We start from the raw sequence: 15344 nt of genomic DNA on the forward strand, positions 1-15344 counted from the left end.
ACAAGAAATGCAAAACCTGCCAACACATCTCCACCACCCCCACTATTACTACACCCCACAACAGAGCCATCAGCATCCCTGGATCTTGCAGCTGCACCTCCAGAAATGTAATATACCTCATCCAATGCGCCAAATGCCTGATGGAAGATATGTAGGAGAGACCAAACAACAACTGCGCACCAGAATGAATGCACACCGGAAATCCATCAAAGACAGAAATACCCAATTACCGGTGGGGGCGCGTTTCTCACAAGAAAACCACTCTCTCTCCAGTCTCTCAGTCCTGATCCTCAAAGGAAACTTGCAGAACACTTCCCAGAGACGAGCCTATGAACTCCACTTCATCAACCTCCTGGATACTAGAGATCATGGACTAAATATAGACATTGGATTTATGACATGTTTATAACCTGCCTGACATCTGACTCCCCAGGTATCTCTCCACTTTCATCCCCCTTCTCTCTCTTCCCCCACCTCCCCAGCCTGTCTCTCACCCATTGACGACTCATTCTACATTTTCACTGACTACCTGTCTTGTATGAATACCAGCCCAGCCTCTGGCTTCTTTATTTTTCATTCCATCCAGGAAGTGCACACCCCAACTGCTGAAACTTCCTTAGCCTGATGAAGGGTTTTTGAACCCGAAAGCTTGCTTAATAATTGTTTTCCAACTATTTAAGTTGGTCTAATAAAAGATATCAGATTTGCCCAAAGAACCTTGTCTGACCAGTCCCTAATACATTTCTGGTGGCCTCTGCTATTCTGGCACAGCCCAGTTGTCTGTCCCACTGGTGAAACTTGACTTTGTAGAAGACTCAGTTCCTCAGAGTAGCTACAAGGCTGTAGAATAGATTCCTGCAGGATTAAAGAACTACCTCAGACATCACTTTCTAAGTGCACTTCTTAGCCCTGTCTTCACTAACGTAAAGGGCACAGTTTAATAAATATTCATTTCCCTCCCTAGTGAGAGGAAAAAGAAAAGAACTGCATGTGACAAATGCTGGGTGTGCTGCTTAATCCATTACTGGAGGAGGGTTAGTAACTATGGTGATAGGTGTGATGTAAGTGTGCCAGGGTGCCAGGGGTGGCCATGAAACCTCTGGAATCTCTTCAGCCCTCACTTTTTGGGCAATCACCCCTTCAGTCACCCACCATACCTTGATATCTTTTACTTTTATATAAGGGAGGCTGCCCCAGGGCTTCCCAAACTGCTCTCTCAAATGACCACCAGGTGCCATGGTCGCTGCCTTATGGGCTAATTGCATAGCTCCGTTCCACCCCTACACCATGCCCCATGCCTTGCAGGTGGCATTCTCATTGATGCTGTCTTCCACTTAGCCCTTCCTCTGGGGTTCCTGGACTCTTGCTGGTCCCACACTCAGCCCCTCAGTCTGGACTATGAACTCCTCCCTGGGTCCCTAGGAACCTCCTCCTCCTCTTAGTTCATCCCCAGACCTCCAGACTGTTTTAGGTGTTACCCTCCATGTTGACCTGGAGCTGTAGCCATGCTGCTGAGGTGGTGTGCTCTCAGCAGGATCCAAGCTGTTACTGTTGGGTCATCTCAGGGCCTGGGCTTATATCCTCCCTGAGCCCAACCTGCCTCCTGGGTCAGATGACTACAGTCAGCCCAGGCCACACCTGCAGGCCACTTCATCCCCAACCTGGCTACTCTTAAAGTGGCAGGAGCACTAAGGCTCCTGCAAGAACCATTTGGAAGCATGAACTAACTCACAAGGATTAAGAAATCTATGGGCTCACTCTAGCAAGGTTTGTGAGCTTTGAGACTAGCTATTAGCCCTTGAGCTTGTTTCTGCCCAATCCTAAAAGACATGCTTGGATGGGGAAAAATCTTATTGGAGGGCAAACCTGCCCTAAATAGTATTACTATCTAGGGCCAGGAAGTTTCCCTGGAAGGTGAAGGAAAAGTAATGGGGCTACTCCTTTCTCTCTGGGTATTTTAAGTGCCTTGTAACAGCCAATATCAGCTTGTTTGAAGCAGCATGGAAGTTGGGGGTGACAAAACCTGCCAGCCAAATAGCATATTTACCCAAGTCCAAGGTGACTTCAAATTAAGATTACCCTCTAGTAATAAGACTCTCTGCATGGATAATACGTACCTGACCCCCTAGTGCCTGTCGTTCGCCGCCGCCAGCACCTGCCTCTCCACCACCTGTATAAGAAAGTCCACTCTGACCTTGAAGTTGTGATATTCTAGGGGGTAAATATTTATTTAGAAAATGTTTCAAACTCTTTATTCAGATTGTTCCTCTATAAACTTTGTTAAAAAGAAATTTAGCAGAATTGCTAAAATACAATTCAGGGCTTGTGTATTTCAGAAGAATAGCTAAACTGTCCTGGACTGCTGTTCTGATAGGTGGGAATGTCAAATCGTGTACTATTTAAAACATTTGATTGAAGTTTAACCACTATTATATAATAGGCATAGTGATATAGGATATTTGAGAACTGCCTCTTAAATTTGAGGCTGAATTTCCAGGTCTTAATCAACTAAATGCAAGCCTCAAATCATGTTTAAATACACTATTTAAATGTAGGTACAGTAATAATTTAATTTATTCTAAATCTCCCCTCAGAGAATCTTAAAACACTTGGCAAATATTACTGAATTAAATCTTGCAAATTCATTGGGAAGTAAAAGGACATCTTTTCAAATGTGGCTTGAATTTTCAGGTGATTTCAGTTTTGAGAGTTCCTCTTTTGATATCTGGGGTCTGACTCCTAGCTTGTCAAAGACAGTGTGCGTGTCTACACATTCATTAATACACCTTAGAGACTGCACATGTAATTTAGTACTTTATTAAGTACTAACTGAATACACAGTAACTAGAGTTACCTGCGCACTAGCACCAGCACTCACTTATTTTGACACTTACTGTGCATAAGCCTAATAACACTGTGCAATAGGCTATTAGCACGGTTTTTAACCGCCACGCTACTGTGCAGTGTTATTAGGCTAATGCGCAATAAGTGTCTTGTGTAGGCGCGCCCAGTATGTCTTTGACAGAGCGGGGTGAGAGAACCTAACTTTTGTAGATCACGTATCAGGTTATTCATTTTGAACTTACTGAAAGTTTATTGTGCATCTGAAACTAGATTTTGAACGGTTTGGAACTCACATTTTGTCAGAGATCCCATGTACCATGTAGTTTTTTAAGTTTCTTCCATTGTAACAGAAATCAAGTTGTATAATAGTTAGCCTGAGAGCAGGTATGCTATCATTTTGTATTTTATTCAATATATTTGAATTACTGAATATTTTTTTAGATAACTTTTTGGATTAATATTTTGCTTGGCTTCTAGGGCCAAAAACCTTGCTGGGAAGTGTGTAAAAGTCTGTAGAGGCCCCCGGGCTGTATTCTCTCGAATTCTGCTGCTATTCTCATTGACTGATTCAATGGAGGATGAGGAAGCTGCTAGTGGTGGCCAAAGCCAGCTTTCCACGGTGCTTATGGTAAACATGGGCCATACAGTGTTCCCCAGCTACACTGTAAATAGGAAAACAGCAATTTTCCAGGACAGAGAAGATCTCATCAGGTATGAAGAACATTGGCTATCTGGAAATTGATTTATCTGGTGATAATATATGTGACCTAGTCATGATCCCCATGTTTTGTTTCTATATTAGCATATTTCCTGTACAGTTACCAATAACTTATAGGGAAAACTAAAGATTTATCACGGATCAGGTGCAGACAACCAAGTAAATTTGTGTGATTTCTTATAGGCTGTAGTGAAAATCCAGTGAAGACTTGTAATGTAATGTACAAGGGTTCTATTTTGAACCAAGGTAGCGTATCTCTGCCTCATGATCATCTACCAGCGGAGGGTGACCACTGAATTGCCACATCTATTGTTGGAGTGAAGTTTGAAGCAATAAGAAAATGAGATGTTTTAACTGTAGAAAACATTTTAAATGTAATGGACTCCCAATGCAAACTGCACTGGCTTCAGAGAATTGCACTAAGAATAGACTTGGGCCCCAGATTTTGCTGCTGGGGGACAGAGGTGTGAAAGAGAACAGATAACACTACAGGATAAATGAGTTATTTTAACTACAAATTCTTCATACTGGATATTTATACAGTTTTTAAAATTTTATTTTGCTAGGTATGCAACAGCTGCTCACATGTCAAATGATATAGCCACTGCAATGGCTAATGGGAATTGGGCAGAAGCTAATCATCTCTACATGTGTGCAAAAGAAACCTGGCATGGAATGAAAAATCTCACTTCTCTCAGGTATTAAATCAGAATGTGCATCAAATTCATATACAGTTAACGAGTTCATGATCTCACTTTTAGTGCAGCTCCTTTTAAAAAGGCTTGTGTTCCTGTAGTCAAAGCCAAGCCTGTTAAATTTAGCAGCTTCAGTGTTCTTGAAAGCTTTGAACTTCCTGCTTTGTTTGTTTTAGCCTTTAAATGGTGTAAAGTGGAGAGACGTTTTTGTATAAAAGCCCAGAGTGAATTGGTAGGCAGAGAGAGAGCCCTGAAATGACTCTGTATTCTACATGCCAAAATGCAGGAGAACAAGAATCTATTTTTCCCTTGTCATTGTTTTTATGGCTCCCAGGCAAACAGCAATCGGCAGAATTTAAAATTCACACGCAACAAAGGAATGTTGCAAAGGTTATGGGAAAACATAGTAGGTTATTCATCTGTTGGAACTTCCAAGTGGGTGTTATTCAGGAAGCATTACTAAAGATCTTGAGAACTGAACTGCCGTGTTTTGTTGCTGAAGTGTCCTTCATCAGTTTTTATTTTAATTATTTTGTCTGCTAGCTTCATGATACACTGAAAATCAAAGCTCTGTACTTGGCACCACATTCATTGTCATGGCAACTGATTTAAAATAATATTCATGGAGGGTCATTTAGGGGCCCAGTCTTTCTCCCAGTGAAGTCAATGGCAAAACTTCCTTTGATTTCAGTGAAACTAGTGCCATGTCCTGGAATACATTCTGTCAAATATAGTTGTATTTTATTCAAGGATATAAGCCAACTATTAGTGTAGGAAATGGCTCTTTTAGCCATTGGCCCTTTTGTCCATCTGTTTGTCCACTGGCTGACCTTCTGACTTTGAAAAAAACTCCTTTAGGTAAAATAAACATGCTAGAACTAATTTTTGTGGTAGCTGACAGCAGAGCAGTAGTTTCATTGGCACTGAGCCAAAGGAATTGGATATAAAAGATTTAATATTAAGCCATTTCTTCAGCAGTCTCAATTCAGCCATCTAGTTTTTTAGTGCTTGACCTTGTAACCCCTTAGTGTTCTTTCTCATGCAATATTTGGGATGTATGTTGTCTTTATATAGGTTCTCAACTGTCTGTGCTTTATATGAAAATTTGAATGTTTTGAGTACCTGGCCATGTTAAAGTGATCTCTGTTTTTCTTTTAGGTACCATAAAGTCTTACCTGAGTACCTGCGACATTTTACTGTTGGATGGGTGTATACCAGAATCCTTTCTCGTGGGGTTGAAATTTTGCAGAGACTTCACATGTATGAGGTAAAGACAGAGGTGGATTTTAATTGCTAACAGCTCTTTAATGAAATTACTGTAGGCAAGTTTCAAGTATAAAACCCCTTTTTTCTTGGGTGACTTTTAATAATCCAAAGCTGCACGATGGTTAACCCACTAGAGGCATAGCTTATGGGAATTTTGTAGGAGAGGCTGATTTTGCAGTAGTTGGTGGGGTCTATTATGTAGTTGTTGAGATCAAATCGTTCACTTGGGTTTGCTGCAGCTTTACCAAAAGGCAACCGGTGAAGGGAAAAAATGCTATTTTTCTTGCTGCTCTAAGAGGTGTAAAGGAGGACCAAAGTTTTTTCTCCAATTCCTTTTGCATATGAAGCAATAGGTTTTGAATTTCTTCTTGTAGTCTTGGAATCTGGAGGGCTGAAGAACCAGTGGGGTTATGATATGGCAAGGTTAGAAACTAAAGGACTCTTATTAGACTAAGTTTTTTTCTACTTAGTGGATTTTGTTAAATCTCGTAATACCAGAGGTCTCAGCCAGGGAACACATGGACATACAATATAGGACATTAAAGTGAAAAAGGCCTCTTTTTGGTGAAGGACCAGAAAGAACCAAATAACCTCATCAAAAAATTCTTTACTTGTCCACAGGAGTGTTTGTATGCTCTTACGAGCTATGGCATCAATGTAGATTATATAGACATGTGCTCAAGGGCAAGATGTTCTGAATGCATGCTGAGAGTTGGAATTTTTTTTTTTTTAAAAGGTACTTGGAAGGGTAAATTAGAGCACCATGGGAAATGTAACTGGCTTAATTATGTAACAAAACTTCAGTTTGTTTCCTGAGTTATCTAATGGAAGAGTTTTGTGTTGCTGTAGGAAGCTGTGAAGGAACTGCAGAATCTTTTGTCCCAGGAAGTATATTGTACCGACAGCAGAGGACGATGGTGGGATCGACTGGCTCTGAATTTACACCAGCACTTGAAAGAAACCAAGAAGGTATCTCCTTAGTTGCATGATCTCTGTGCCAGCAGGATGTTCAAACCGCTCTGTTTGTGCTGCATGAGTTTGAGGAAGTATATTTTCCCAGGGTCAGGTAACTGGCTTCTTCAGTGGAGTTGACTGAATTATACTGGCTATGGGTGACAACTCATTTTTAATTGGCTGCATTTCTCTATCATTTAGGATAATGCTTTCTGGCTCGGATACTCTAGGGTTGTGAAAGACATCTTCCTTCCTCAGGATACTGTTGTGTGTGGTGGGCTGGTGGGTGAGCCTTTGTGGAGTAGGGCTTCCTTGTTGGATCCTCAAGAAGAGGATGTTTCTGCAAAAATCCCTGACCCTGTAATGAAGGAAAAGGAGCTGGGAAGGGTATTTCTTTTATACAGGTTCCTCAAGCAAGCAGCTGGGACCCTAGAATCTTTATTCAGATTGTTCTTGAGAAAACAGAGGGTAGTTTGGGAGCCTGATTTCTGTGTTCGGAGCCTGCCGAGTGCTTCTTTCACTCACTAGAGGTCTCATGGCAGGGTTGTCAATAGAGGTGCACCAATATAGATTTTTTGGGCCGATACTGATGGCTGATTATTGCCCAGCCCTATTGGCCGATACTAACTGCTGATATGCAGCCTGGCAGCATGAAGATCAGCATCCAGTCAGTAAGTCTGTTGGGGAGAAAAGGCGGGGGGGAGAGAAGGGGCATAATGGGGGGACAGATCAAGGCCCCTGCAGTGAGGGAGGGGGTGGGGCTAGAGCAGCAGCAGAGGTAGGTGCTACCCAGCCAGGGCAGGGCACAGGGCAGAGCCGGTGGCTTATCCAGTGGGGTGTGAGGAGGTAGCTCCCGCCACTGTGTGCACCTTTGGGAGAGGCAAAGGGGGCATGTGCCGCTGCGCGCCCCCCCCCGCCCCAGATCTGTGCATGAGGTGAGAGCGGGCTGTGTGCTCAGGATTGGGGCTGCTCCAGCCTCTTCCCAGAGGCTACACTCGGGCTGGGTGGGGTGGGGCAGGCGGCAGTGGCGCTGGGAGGGGTGCTATGGCAAATTTTAGGGTGGCTCTAGCCCCCCCGTAGGCCCTTCTGCCAGCACTGCTGCCACCCACCCTGCCCCACCTGGCCCGTGCGCAACCTCCGGGAAGAGGCTGGAGCAGCTCTGGCCCCAAGTACGCAGCGGGCAGCCCATTCTCTCCCCATGCACAGATCCAGGGGGCACATGCCCCTCATGCCTCTCCCAGGGGTGTGCACAACTGTGGAAGCCACCCCCTCATGTTCCCAGATTAGCTGCCAGCTCCATCCCATGCCCCATCCTGCCCCATCCCAGCTGGACAGTGCCTGCCCCTACCCCAGCCCCACTCCCTCCCTCACTACAGGAGCCTCGATCTGCCCCCACCAAGACCCTTCCCTCTCCCCCCCATCCCTTCTCCCCAACAGATGCTGCTCTTCAAGCTGCTGGGCTGCACTCCTGTCTGCGTGCATGCTGCAGCTGCGTGCATGCACGTGGCATTTTTCAGCGACATTATTGGCCATATCAGCCAAAAAAAGCCAATTGCCAATAATGTCAATTTTCCTTTTATTGGTGCCGATACAATATCTTCTGACGGTATCCGTGCACCTCTAGTTGTGGAGGCTAAAGCTTTGACACACCATTCTGACTTGTGGTCCCATCTCCTGGCCCAGTGGCAAGCCAAAGCTGTGACAAGTCCTCCTGAGCTGCCAGTAAAACCCACCTTGCAAACTGAAGGCAGGTTAGCTTCTGGTATGCACTGCCATGATGGGCCACGTTGGGCACTGGACAATCTAGAGACTAGTGGCCTCAATTTTATGAATATATTGCATAACTGGTCATGCCTTAGAACTGAGTGCCCTAGCAACAACTCTGGACTGCCTCCAGTATCTGTGGAAAAGTCACAGCCCCTCAGTTCCAGATTGGGAGGGAAGTTAGGATCCAGAATGGTTTAAAAGACTTTGAAAAACACATGTTGAAAGACCCATCCCTGCTATACGTGACTCCAGAGCCTTTAGTGGAAGTACACCAGAGAGTAATCTATCCAAAAGAAGTTTTGTCTGACAACCCTACCCCCCTCCTTTATAAAAACAATACACATGAATTGGGCAGTAGTTCAACTTCCCAGTCTCTAGTTGTCTACATGATGCAGTTCAGGCTTTGAGAGGCACTGTGTCCGTGGTGATTAGTCACGTTTCCTAAGTGATTAGTTGGCAGGTGGCCATGGGAGAGAGAGAGCGATACTAGAGTGTAGGAACTGGATGACATGCTTGGATGTGGTAATTGTAAGACCCCTAAATCTCCACGCAGGTTTCTGTAGCAGGCAGGTGTGTCTACATGTGCATTAATGTTCTTTTGCTACTGCGCATTAAATTTAGTACCTCTAATGTGAGGTACTAACTACATGCGCATTAGGCTGCCCTAATGCGCAGTAGTGGAAGTGCATGCTTTTTTAGTGATACTTAATGCACAGTAGCCTAATTTTACTGCACATTAGTATATTAGCATGATTTTTGACGTGATGATCTAATGCACAGTAAAGTAGGCTATTGCGTGTTAAAGTGCATGTATAGATGCTCCCAGTCTGTGATACAGCCATCAGAAAACTGCGCAACTGCAGCACCATCGCTGCCTTTGACCTCCCCATAGTGTCTGTAAGAAGGCAGTGCATGAATTTTTTCTCCCATAAAGCTGCCAGCACCTGTATCTGACTCCAAAATTTATAATTTAATCCCACTTCAGTGAGCTTCTGCAGATAAAACACCAAATGAGGACTGTGGGTGCCAGTGCCACATGGATGCTTAATACTCATTTACTGACTGACTTTCCAGGAGGAATGAAACATGCCCATCTTTTGTGCTGTCCTCTGTTCTATAGAGATTGTCAGAAGGCAAGGCCACCCTTTCGTTTTGCCACCTTCTACACATGTGGATCCAGTTGCTCCTATGTCCACTGCCCCACCTCCTCAGTGCTAATGCTTATGGTTTGGAGGCAAAGAATGGGAGAAAGGAAGAATTATTCTTCCCTTTTATTGATGGGGAACTGAGATAGAGAGATTGAAGAACTTGCCCATGGCTGCACAGATTGTCAGAGCCATAATTTGAACCATATTCTCTTGAGCACTAATTTAGTGTCTTAATTACTCCATCGTCTTTGCACACCTGGGGTGGAGGTGTAATGCAAAGGACTTGAACTGGACTGAATTTCATCTTACAGGTAGGATCTTGGACCAGTGAATTAGGACACCTGTTCCTGTCGAAAACTGTAGTTAAAGTAGTGGGAGTACGCTTCATGTGGAACTGGGTACAGACTCCCCGCACTACTCGCAAAAAGCAGTGTTGGCAGACAAGACTAAAATACATGAAATAATCCTTTTTATTGCTTCCTGCCATTTACTTTGCCATTTCCATTGGGCCTTTGTTCACTTAACTGGTGTATTTAACTGAATTGCAGTGATGTAGGGTAGGGAAAAAAACCTTGGTCACGTTCTCTCTTGGTCAAGCGTATATTGCCTGAGCTTTTGAATTAAGCAGTGATTCTCACCTAGGGCTCCATGAGATCTTTTTAAGGGTGCTGCTGGGTCCCAAACAATGTTAGCACTTTTAGGTGTGTAAACATGATTCGTAAGGTAAACCCAGGGCTTTCAAATAGGCACCCACAGTGTTAAAACCATTCTGACCTGTTTCTGAGTTCTTTGCAACAGGAGAACTTCTTTATTACTTTTTTGCAGTCAAAAAAATGACTGAAACTAAGAGCTGTGTTTTCTGCCTAGGAGGATTTTTACAATCTTTGATTTCTCCTCAGCCTGAAGAAGGGTGTGCATGCCCAAAAGTTTGCAAATAATTTTTTTTTTATGCTATTGTTTAATTAATCTAATAAAAGGTATCACCTCTGAACCAAGAGTTTTGTGTTTCTCTTTTTTTATCAGACCCACACGGCTACAAAATAGATGCCTGAAACTAAGAGCTGGCATTTTCCAAAGGGTGCTTCTAGGGTGTCTAGAATCTAAAAAGGTTGAGAACCACTGGAATATAATTCAGGCAATCTAAAATATATTTGAATCTAATCCATTTTCCGAAATGAAAGTTTTCTGTTCTCTGTATTCTTTCAGACACTTTTGCTCTTGGGTTTCAGTGGTGCAAATAGGAAGTCACTCCTTAAAGTTACATGTATACAGTTGGGATCAGAATTGGACTTGCTGTCTTTGTTTATTTCTTGCAAAATATTCCTTGGGGATACTCCTTCAGTAGGAGGGCAAGGAGAGAAACAAATTCCCCACTGCACCATCTTTTTAGTTTCTGTTGCTTTTTTCCCTGCTCATGTTCCCTCAGGTGCAGGAGAAACAAGCAGACTTATGTATATGAATTGCTTGTAGGTCACTGCCTGAGTTCTTGTTGTTTGCTAGGCCATTGAATGCATTAGAAAAGGGCTGGCAGACTCGTTTGTGCGCACAGGCCACCGGCTCTCCCTGTACCAGCGAGCACTGCGAATAAGAGACTCATCAAGCAACAAGAAGTTCAGGAGCCTCTTTCAGGAGCTGCAAGTCATGATTGTGGAAGATGTTACACATGTAAGTAAAAGGGTTTGGTATTGCTTCCCAAGAACCCACAAACTCTTGCCTCTGAAGAAGAAGAGCTTGGAAGGAAACACAGCTTTACTAACAACTGGAGTTTTTATATGTGGTCAGATCTGTAGCTGGTATAAATCAAGATTGCCTCTTTGAACTAAATGAAGTGTTGCTTATTATATTATTTGAGGACCTGGTAATCCTGGAACAGAGCGTATGTGTATCTGACCCATTATATTATTGTGTATAAGGATTTTTTATAAACAAAAATAAAATAAAAACTTTCCCTATAATGGAGGCCCAGGTCCTCAAATAATATAATAAGCAACACTTCATTTAGTTCAAAGAGGCAATCTTGATTTATACCAGCTACAGATCTGACCACATATAAAAACTCCAGTTGTTAGTAAAGCTGTGTTTCCTTCCAAGCTCTTCTTTTGACTTACTACATGACTTTTGGGAAAGTCATTTATATTGACCATGTCTCTGTTTCTTACGTGTAATTGAGGGTAGTAGTTACTAGCCCTGGTGTGGTGAAGATTCTTGAGTATGCAGGACTGACAGGAGCAAGTTTGTGAGTCTCTGTAGCCAGGGCCTCACAGATCAGTATGGATTTTTGCAATTAATTTTCTGCAACTTTTTGTAATGATTTGCACCTCTGGATGCAAAGGCCCTTCTCACCAGTCAGCATGGTAACACTTCACACCCCCTCTGCACAGACTGAAGTCACTACACGTTGGACTCCAATAAGACTCGGGGTGTGTTACTACTTGATGTTTGCAATTTTTTTTGTCAAAGTGATCAGAAAGTATTTACATGTTCAGAGTTAAAGGGACATTTTGGTGCAGCTTGTAAGTATTATGGGTGAAATCCTGAAGCCAGTAGAAGTTTTGCCATTGCTCTCAGTAGAGCCAGGATTTCATCCTCTCTTCTTACTCTTTATTAATACTAAACATAGGAACATTCCTTATATTTTTTCCTGCCCAGAAACTGTGCCAGTATAGTTCCTTCCTGAATAATTTCCCAATTCATTGACCATGATTTGTTGTCCAAAATTTGACCCAGTAGTAGAATGCTGGCAAGAAAATGTCAGAATAAGTTCTGAACACTTCAATTTTTAGTTGACCAAACAAATTTACCTAGTTTTCAAAAAAAAAAAAAAAGAAGCATTCCTTCAAAGAGCTTGAGATACGTAGAATAGGTTTTCATTTGTAATCCTAGGTGTTAATTAGCTGTTTCTCCTGTATCCAGGTTACAATCAAAGGAAAAATGTATCCCCAAACTGGGTTGGGAAAATCTGTGTTTCTAATGGAGGACGTTGATGATGAAGAGAAAGGCGAGGACTCTGCTGTGTCCACAGTCATATGCTCTGTTGAGGAGCTGGCATTAACCCATTACAAGCAGAATGGCTTTGATCAGGGTAATAGTACCAAGACAGTAATTTTAAGGGATAAAGTGTCAACCTATTAAGAGAGACATTTAGTCCTTAAGCCCAGTTTTAGCAGGCCAACTGGTTGAAAGTCAGTTAAACTATTCAAATTGATTATTTCGTTTCTAAAAGTAGCTGAAAACATGTTAGTCTTTCTTTTAACTTTTACTTCCTTTTGTCCTCTGCATCCCAGTTCCAATTTTGAAATGGTAAATGTTTCTTTATCCATGTGTTTCTCTAGGAAATCTCTCCTCTTGCTTTTTGGGTTATTAGGTTTTTACTGAGAGAGAATTTTCTTCACATAGTTGCTTTTGGACTCAGAAAGCCATTTAAATGTAAGAAGCTGAGTGCCAGTAAGCACAATAGTACGCAGGGAAACCTTTTGAAGGGGAAATGTTCTAGAGAGGGTTGACTCCCATTTTTATTTTCTAGACTAGATTAGCATGTAATAGATTGTGCAGGAGAGAGGGCATGAATGCCAGCAATGTTTTCTGTTGATAGCCTTTCAGAAATGTATATCCTTGCAGGTTTGTGAAGAGTAAGAGTTATTTTCTGATTATAACTGTTTGTTAAAAGAAAAAAATAAAATTAAAAATCTGTATGTAGCAGAACCAAAGAGGGAGGCATTAAAAATATAATGTCTCAAGGAAAACAATGGAGCCAAGAACTGCAACCAAGATGCAGATATTTTAATGAGAAACTCTGAAAAGTTTGGACCTGTGAATCAGTGAGGAAGTTATGGGACATGGCTGAGCAGAAATGCATAATACATGTTGGATCAGTTCATGTGGTCTGGTTCCCTACTCCTGCCCTGTGGTATGAAAGGGAGGGTCCCTTTTGTACAGGTCCCGGTAGTTTGTGATACCAGCCAAGAAATTGCTTCCTTTCAAAATGAGTCCCTCAGTGAAGTAACCAGTGCCTACTGTACCTTGTCTAAGGTATTAGGTCTGACTTTGAAATGGCCATTAATAAAGCTAAGTCATCAAGAGCCTTGTCCTGACTCAGGTGTGATCAGTGCCATATGCCACACGTTTTGCAGCGCTGTATTTCATGCATGTTGACTAAACGTGTAATGCTGACATGGTGTGTTGTTGCTGCTCACCTGTTGCTGCTGTGACTGCTCAGTTTAAAATGTACTTTATCTTTGTTCTTGTAGCTAGAAAATTGACTGTTGGCTCTGTCCCTCAGGAATTCATGGGGAAGGATCAACTTTTAGTACGCTCTATGGCCTTCTAATGTGGGACATCATTTTCATGGATGGCATACCAGATGTCTTCAGGAATTCCTATCAGGTATTTATGAAGGGTATTTTTTCTTTGCCTCTGCTTCAAGTAATCATGATAAACACCTGATACAGTCTGTTCTGGATCTGCGGTATTTTATCTGAGGGGATCTAAACAAACATTGTTGGCCTTAGCTCACCGTATTGTTTCTCTATTGGATTTCTACTTGAAAATGCTTGTATGTTCTTATCTGAACTTCTCCGCATAAAAAATTGACAGAAGTATTCTGACTGTTATTTAAGGTAGAGGTTTGTTTCCCTCCTAAGGTGTGTAAGTGTCTTACCAGGTTTTAGGCATCTAAGTCACTCTATGACTTTCTACTTTGCTTTGTGAACAGCCCAAATCACATGTACATGCCTAAAAGCCTTTATTGCAACTACAGTTTTTTCCTATGCAACTAACTTTGTCCCTACTGTGAGTGGTTGGAAGCAAATCAATGCTTTGGAGTTGCCTAAGTCTTTTTATGCTCTGTTGCAATTTAACTCTGCCACGGACACTCTGAAGTGCAGCGTAACACCCTGAAATTTTAGTCAACCCAAAGCCACAACTAGACTGATGCGTGTGTTTGCACCCCACCTTTTGCCCAGCAGACTGATTAGAGCACTCTTTAGGACAGGGGGACTTGGGAGAATAGGTGCTAGATTCACTGTCCCCTGAGGGGATTTGAATCATGATCTTGGATTCAAGCAGGTCATAGGCCAGGTAGGACTGAAAGCCCCTTTCTTTTGAGGAGGTCACAGAACAACCACGAGAGAAAGTATATTGGAGACAGAAGGAGGACAAGAAAGGGAGCCAGAGCCTGTGTGGATGCTGCTGTACCAGGAGGGGGAGTGAGTCCTAGATGCCATTTTTGTTAGGATGGTTTTCATTACAAATGAGCAGCACTGGCAGCAGAGAATTGGCTTCTTCACATGGGGAGAAACTTGGAACTGCTTGAAAGTCTCTCTGTGGGGCTGCAATAGATGCCCAGACCACATGGTTTGGAAAGCCTTGTAGTGACTGTCTTCACTATACAACCACTTCATTCAGGCTAGGCCTGTTGGAAGACACGGCCCAGAATCCCTGACAGGCCTGTCTGCAGAAGGGAGAAGAAAGCCTGCATGATGGTGGAAGCAGATCTTGAGGCTCCCGACTTCTCTTAAAAGTTCACATGTATACAGTATTCAGCTTCCTGTAGTCCTTTACCTCCAGGCCAGCTTGCTGGACACCTTACTTCACACCGGATGATTTTCCACTCTGGAATCTCTCTTTATCACACGCTTGTTATACATCAAACTCGCACAAAAGGGTCAGTGATTTATTTTCCCATCACCTTGCTCACTACAGCTATTGATGCATCTCCACTGGGCCCTCTTACTAAAGATCCCACCTCTCTTACTAAATCATGGGATAGTGCTGTTACTTACCATAGCATGATTCCAGTGTCCATGATGCTCTCAGCATTAAAAATTTATGGAGTAAATTGCATAAACAGCTTTGGGGATGGGATGGGGACCAGAACCCAGGGCAGAACATATCTCCCTCTGCCATGGTTTGGCTCTTTTTGTTTGTTCTTCTGCTAACTCCATGACTCTTTCC

General features: G+C 42.8%; 1 protein-coding gene across 2 annotated transcripts in view; it reads left to right on the forward strand.

Annotated features, from left to right (window-relative positions):
- The window catches only part of FAN1 (FANCD2 and FANCI associated nuclease 1), a 45645-nt gene that overhangs the window by 22449 nt on the left and 7852 nt on the right, over window positions 1-15344 (forward strand). For both annotated transcript variants that reach the window (XM_006020026.3, XM_006020027.3), the window contains 7 exons: window positions 3322-3555; window positions 4129-4260; window positions 5416-5524; window positions 6373-6492; window positions 10893-11057; window positions 12306-12474; window positions 13672-13775. In XM_006020026.3, coding sequence (XP_006020088.1) covers window positions 3322-3555; window positions 4129-4260; window positions 5416-5524; window positions 6373-6492; window positions 10893-11057; window positions 12306-12474; window positions 13672-13775 — 1033 coding nt within the window. The remainder of the gene's footprint in view (window positions 1-3321; window positions 3556-4128; window positions 4261-5415; window positions 5525-6372; window positions 6493-10892; window positions 11058-12305; window positions 12475-13671; window positions 13776-15344) is intronic.

This window comes from Alligator sinensis, unplaced genomic scaffold, assembly GCF_000455745.1.
Source record: "Alligator sinensis unplaced genomic scaffold, ASM45574v1 scaffold458_1, whole genome shotgun sequence".
Taxonomy (NCBI): domain Eukaryota; kingdom Metazoa; phylum Chordata; order Crocodylia; family Alligatoridae; genus Alligator; species Alligator sinensis.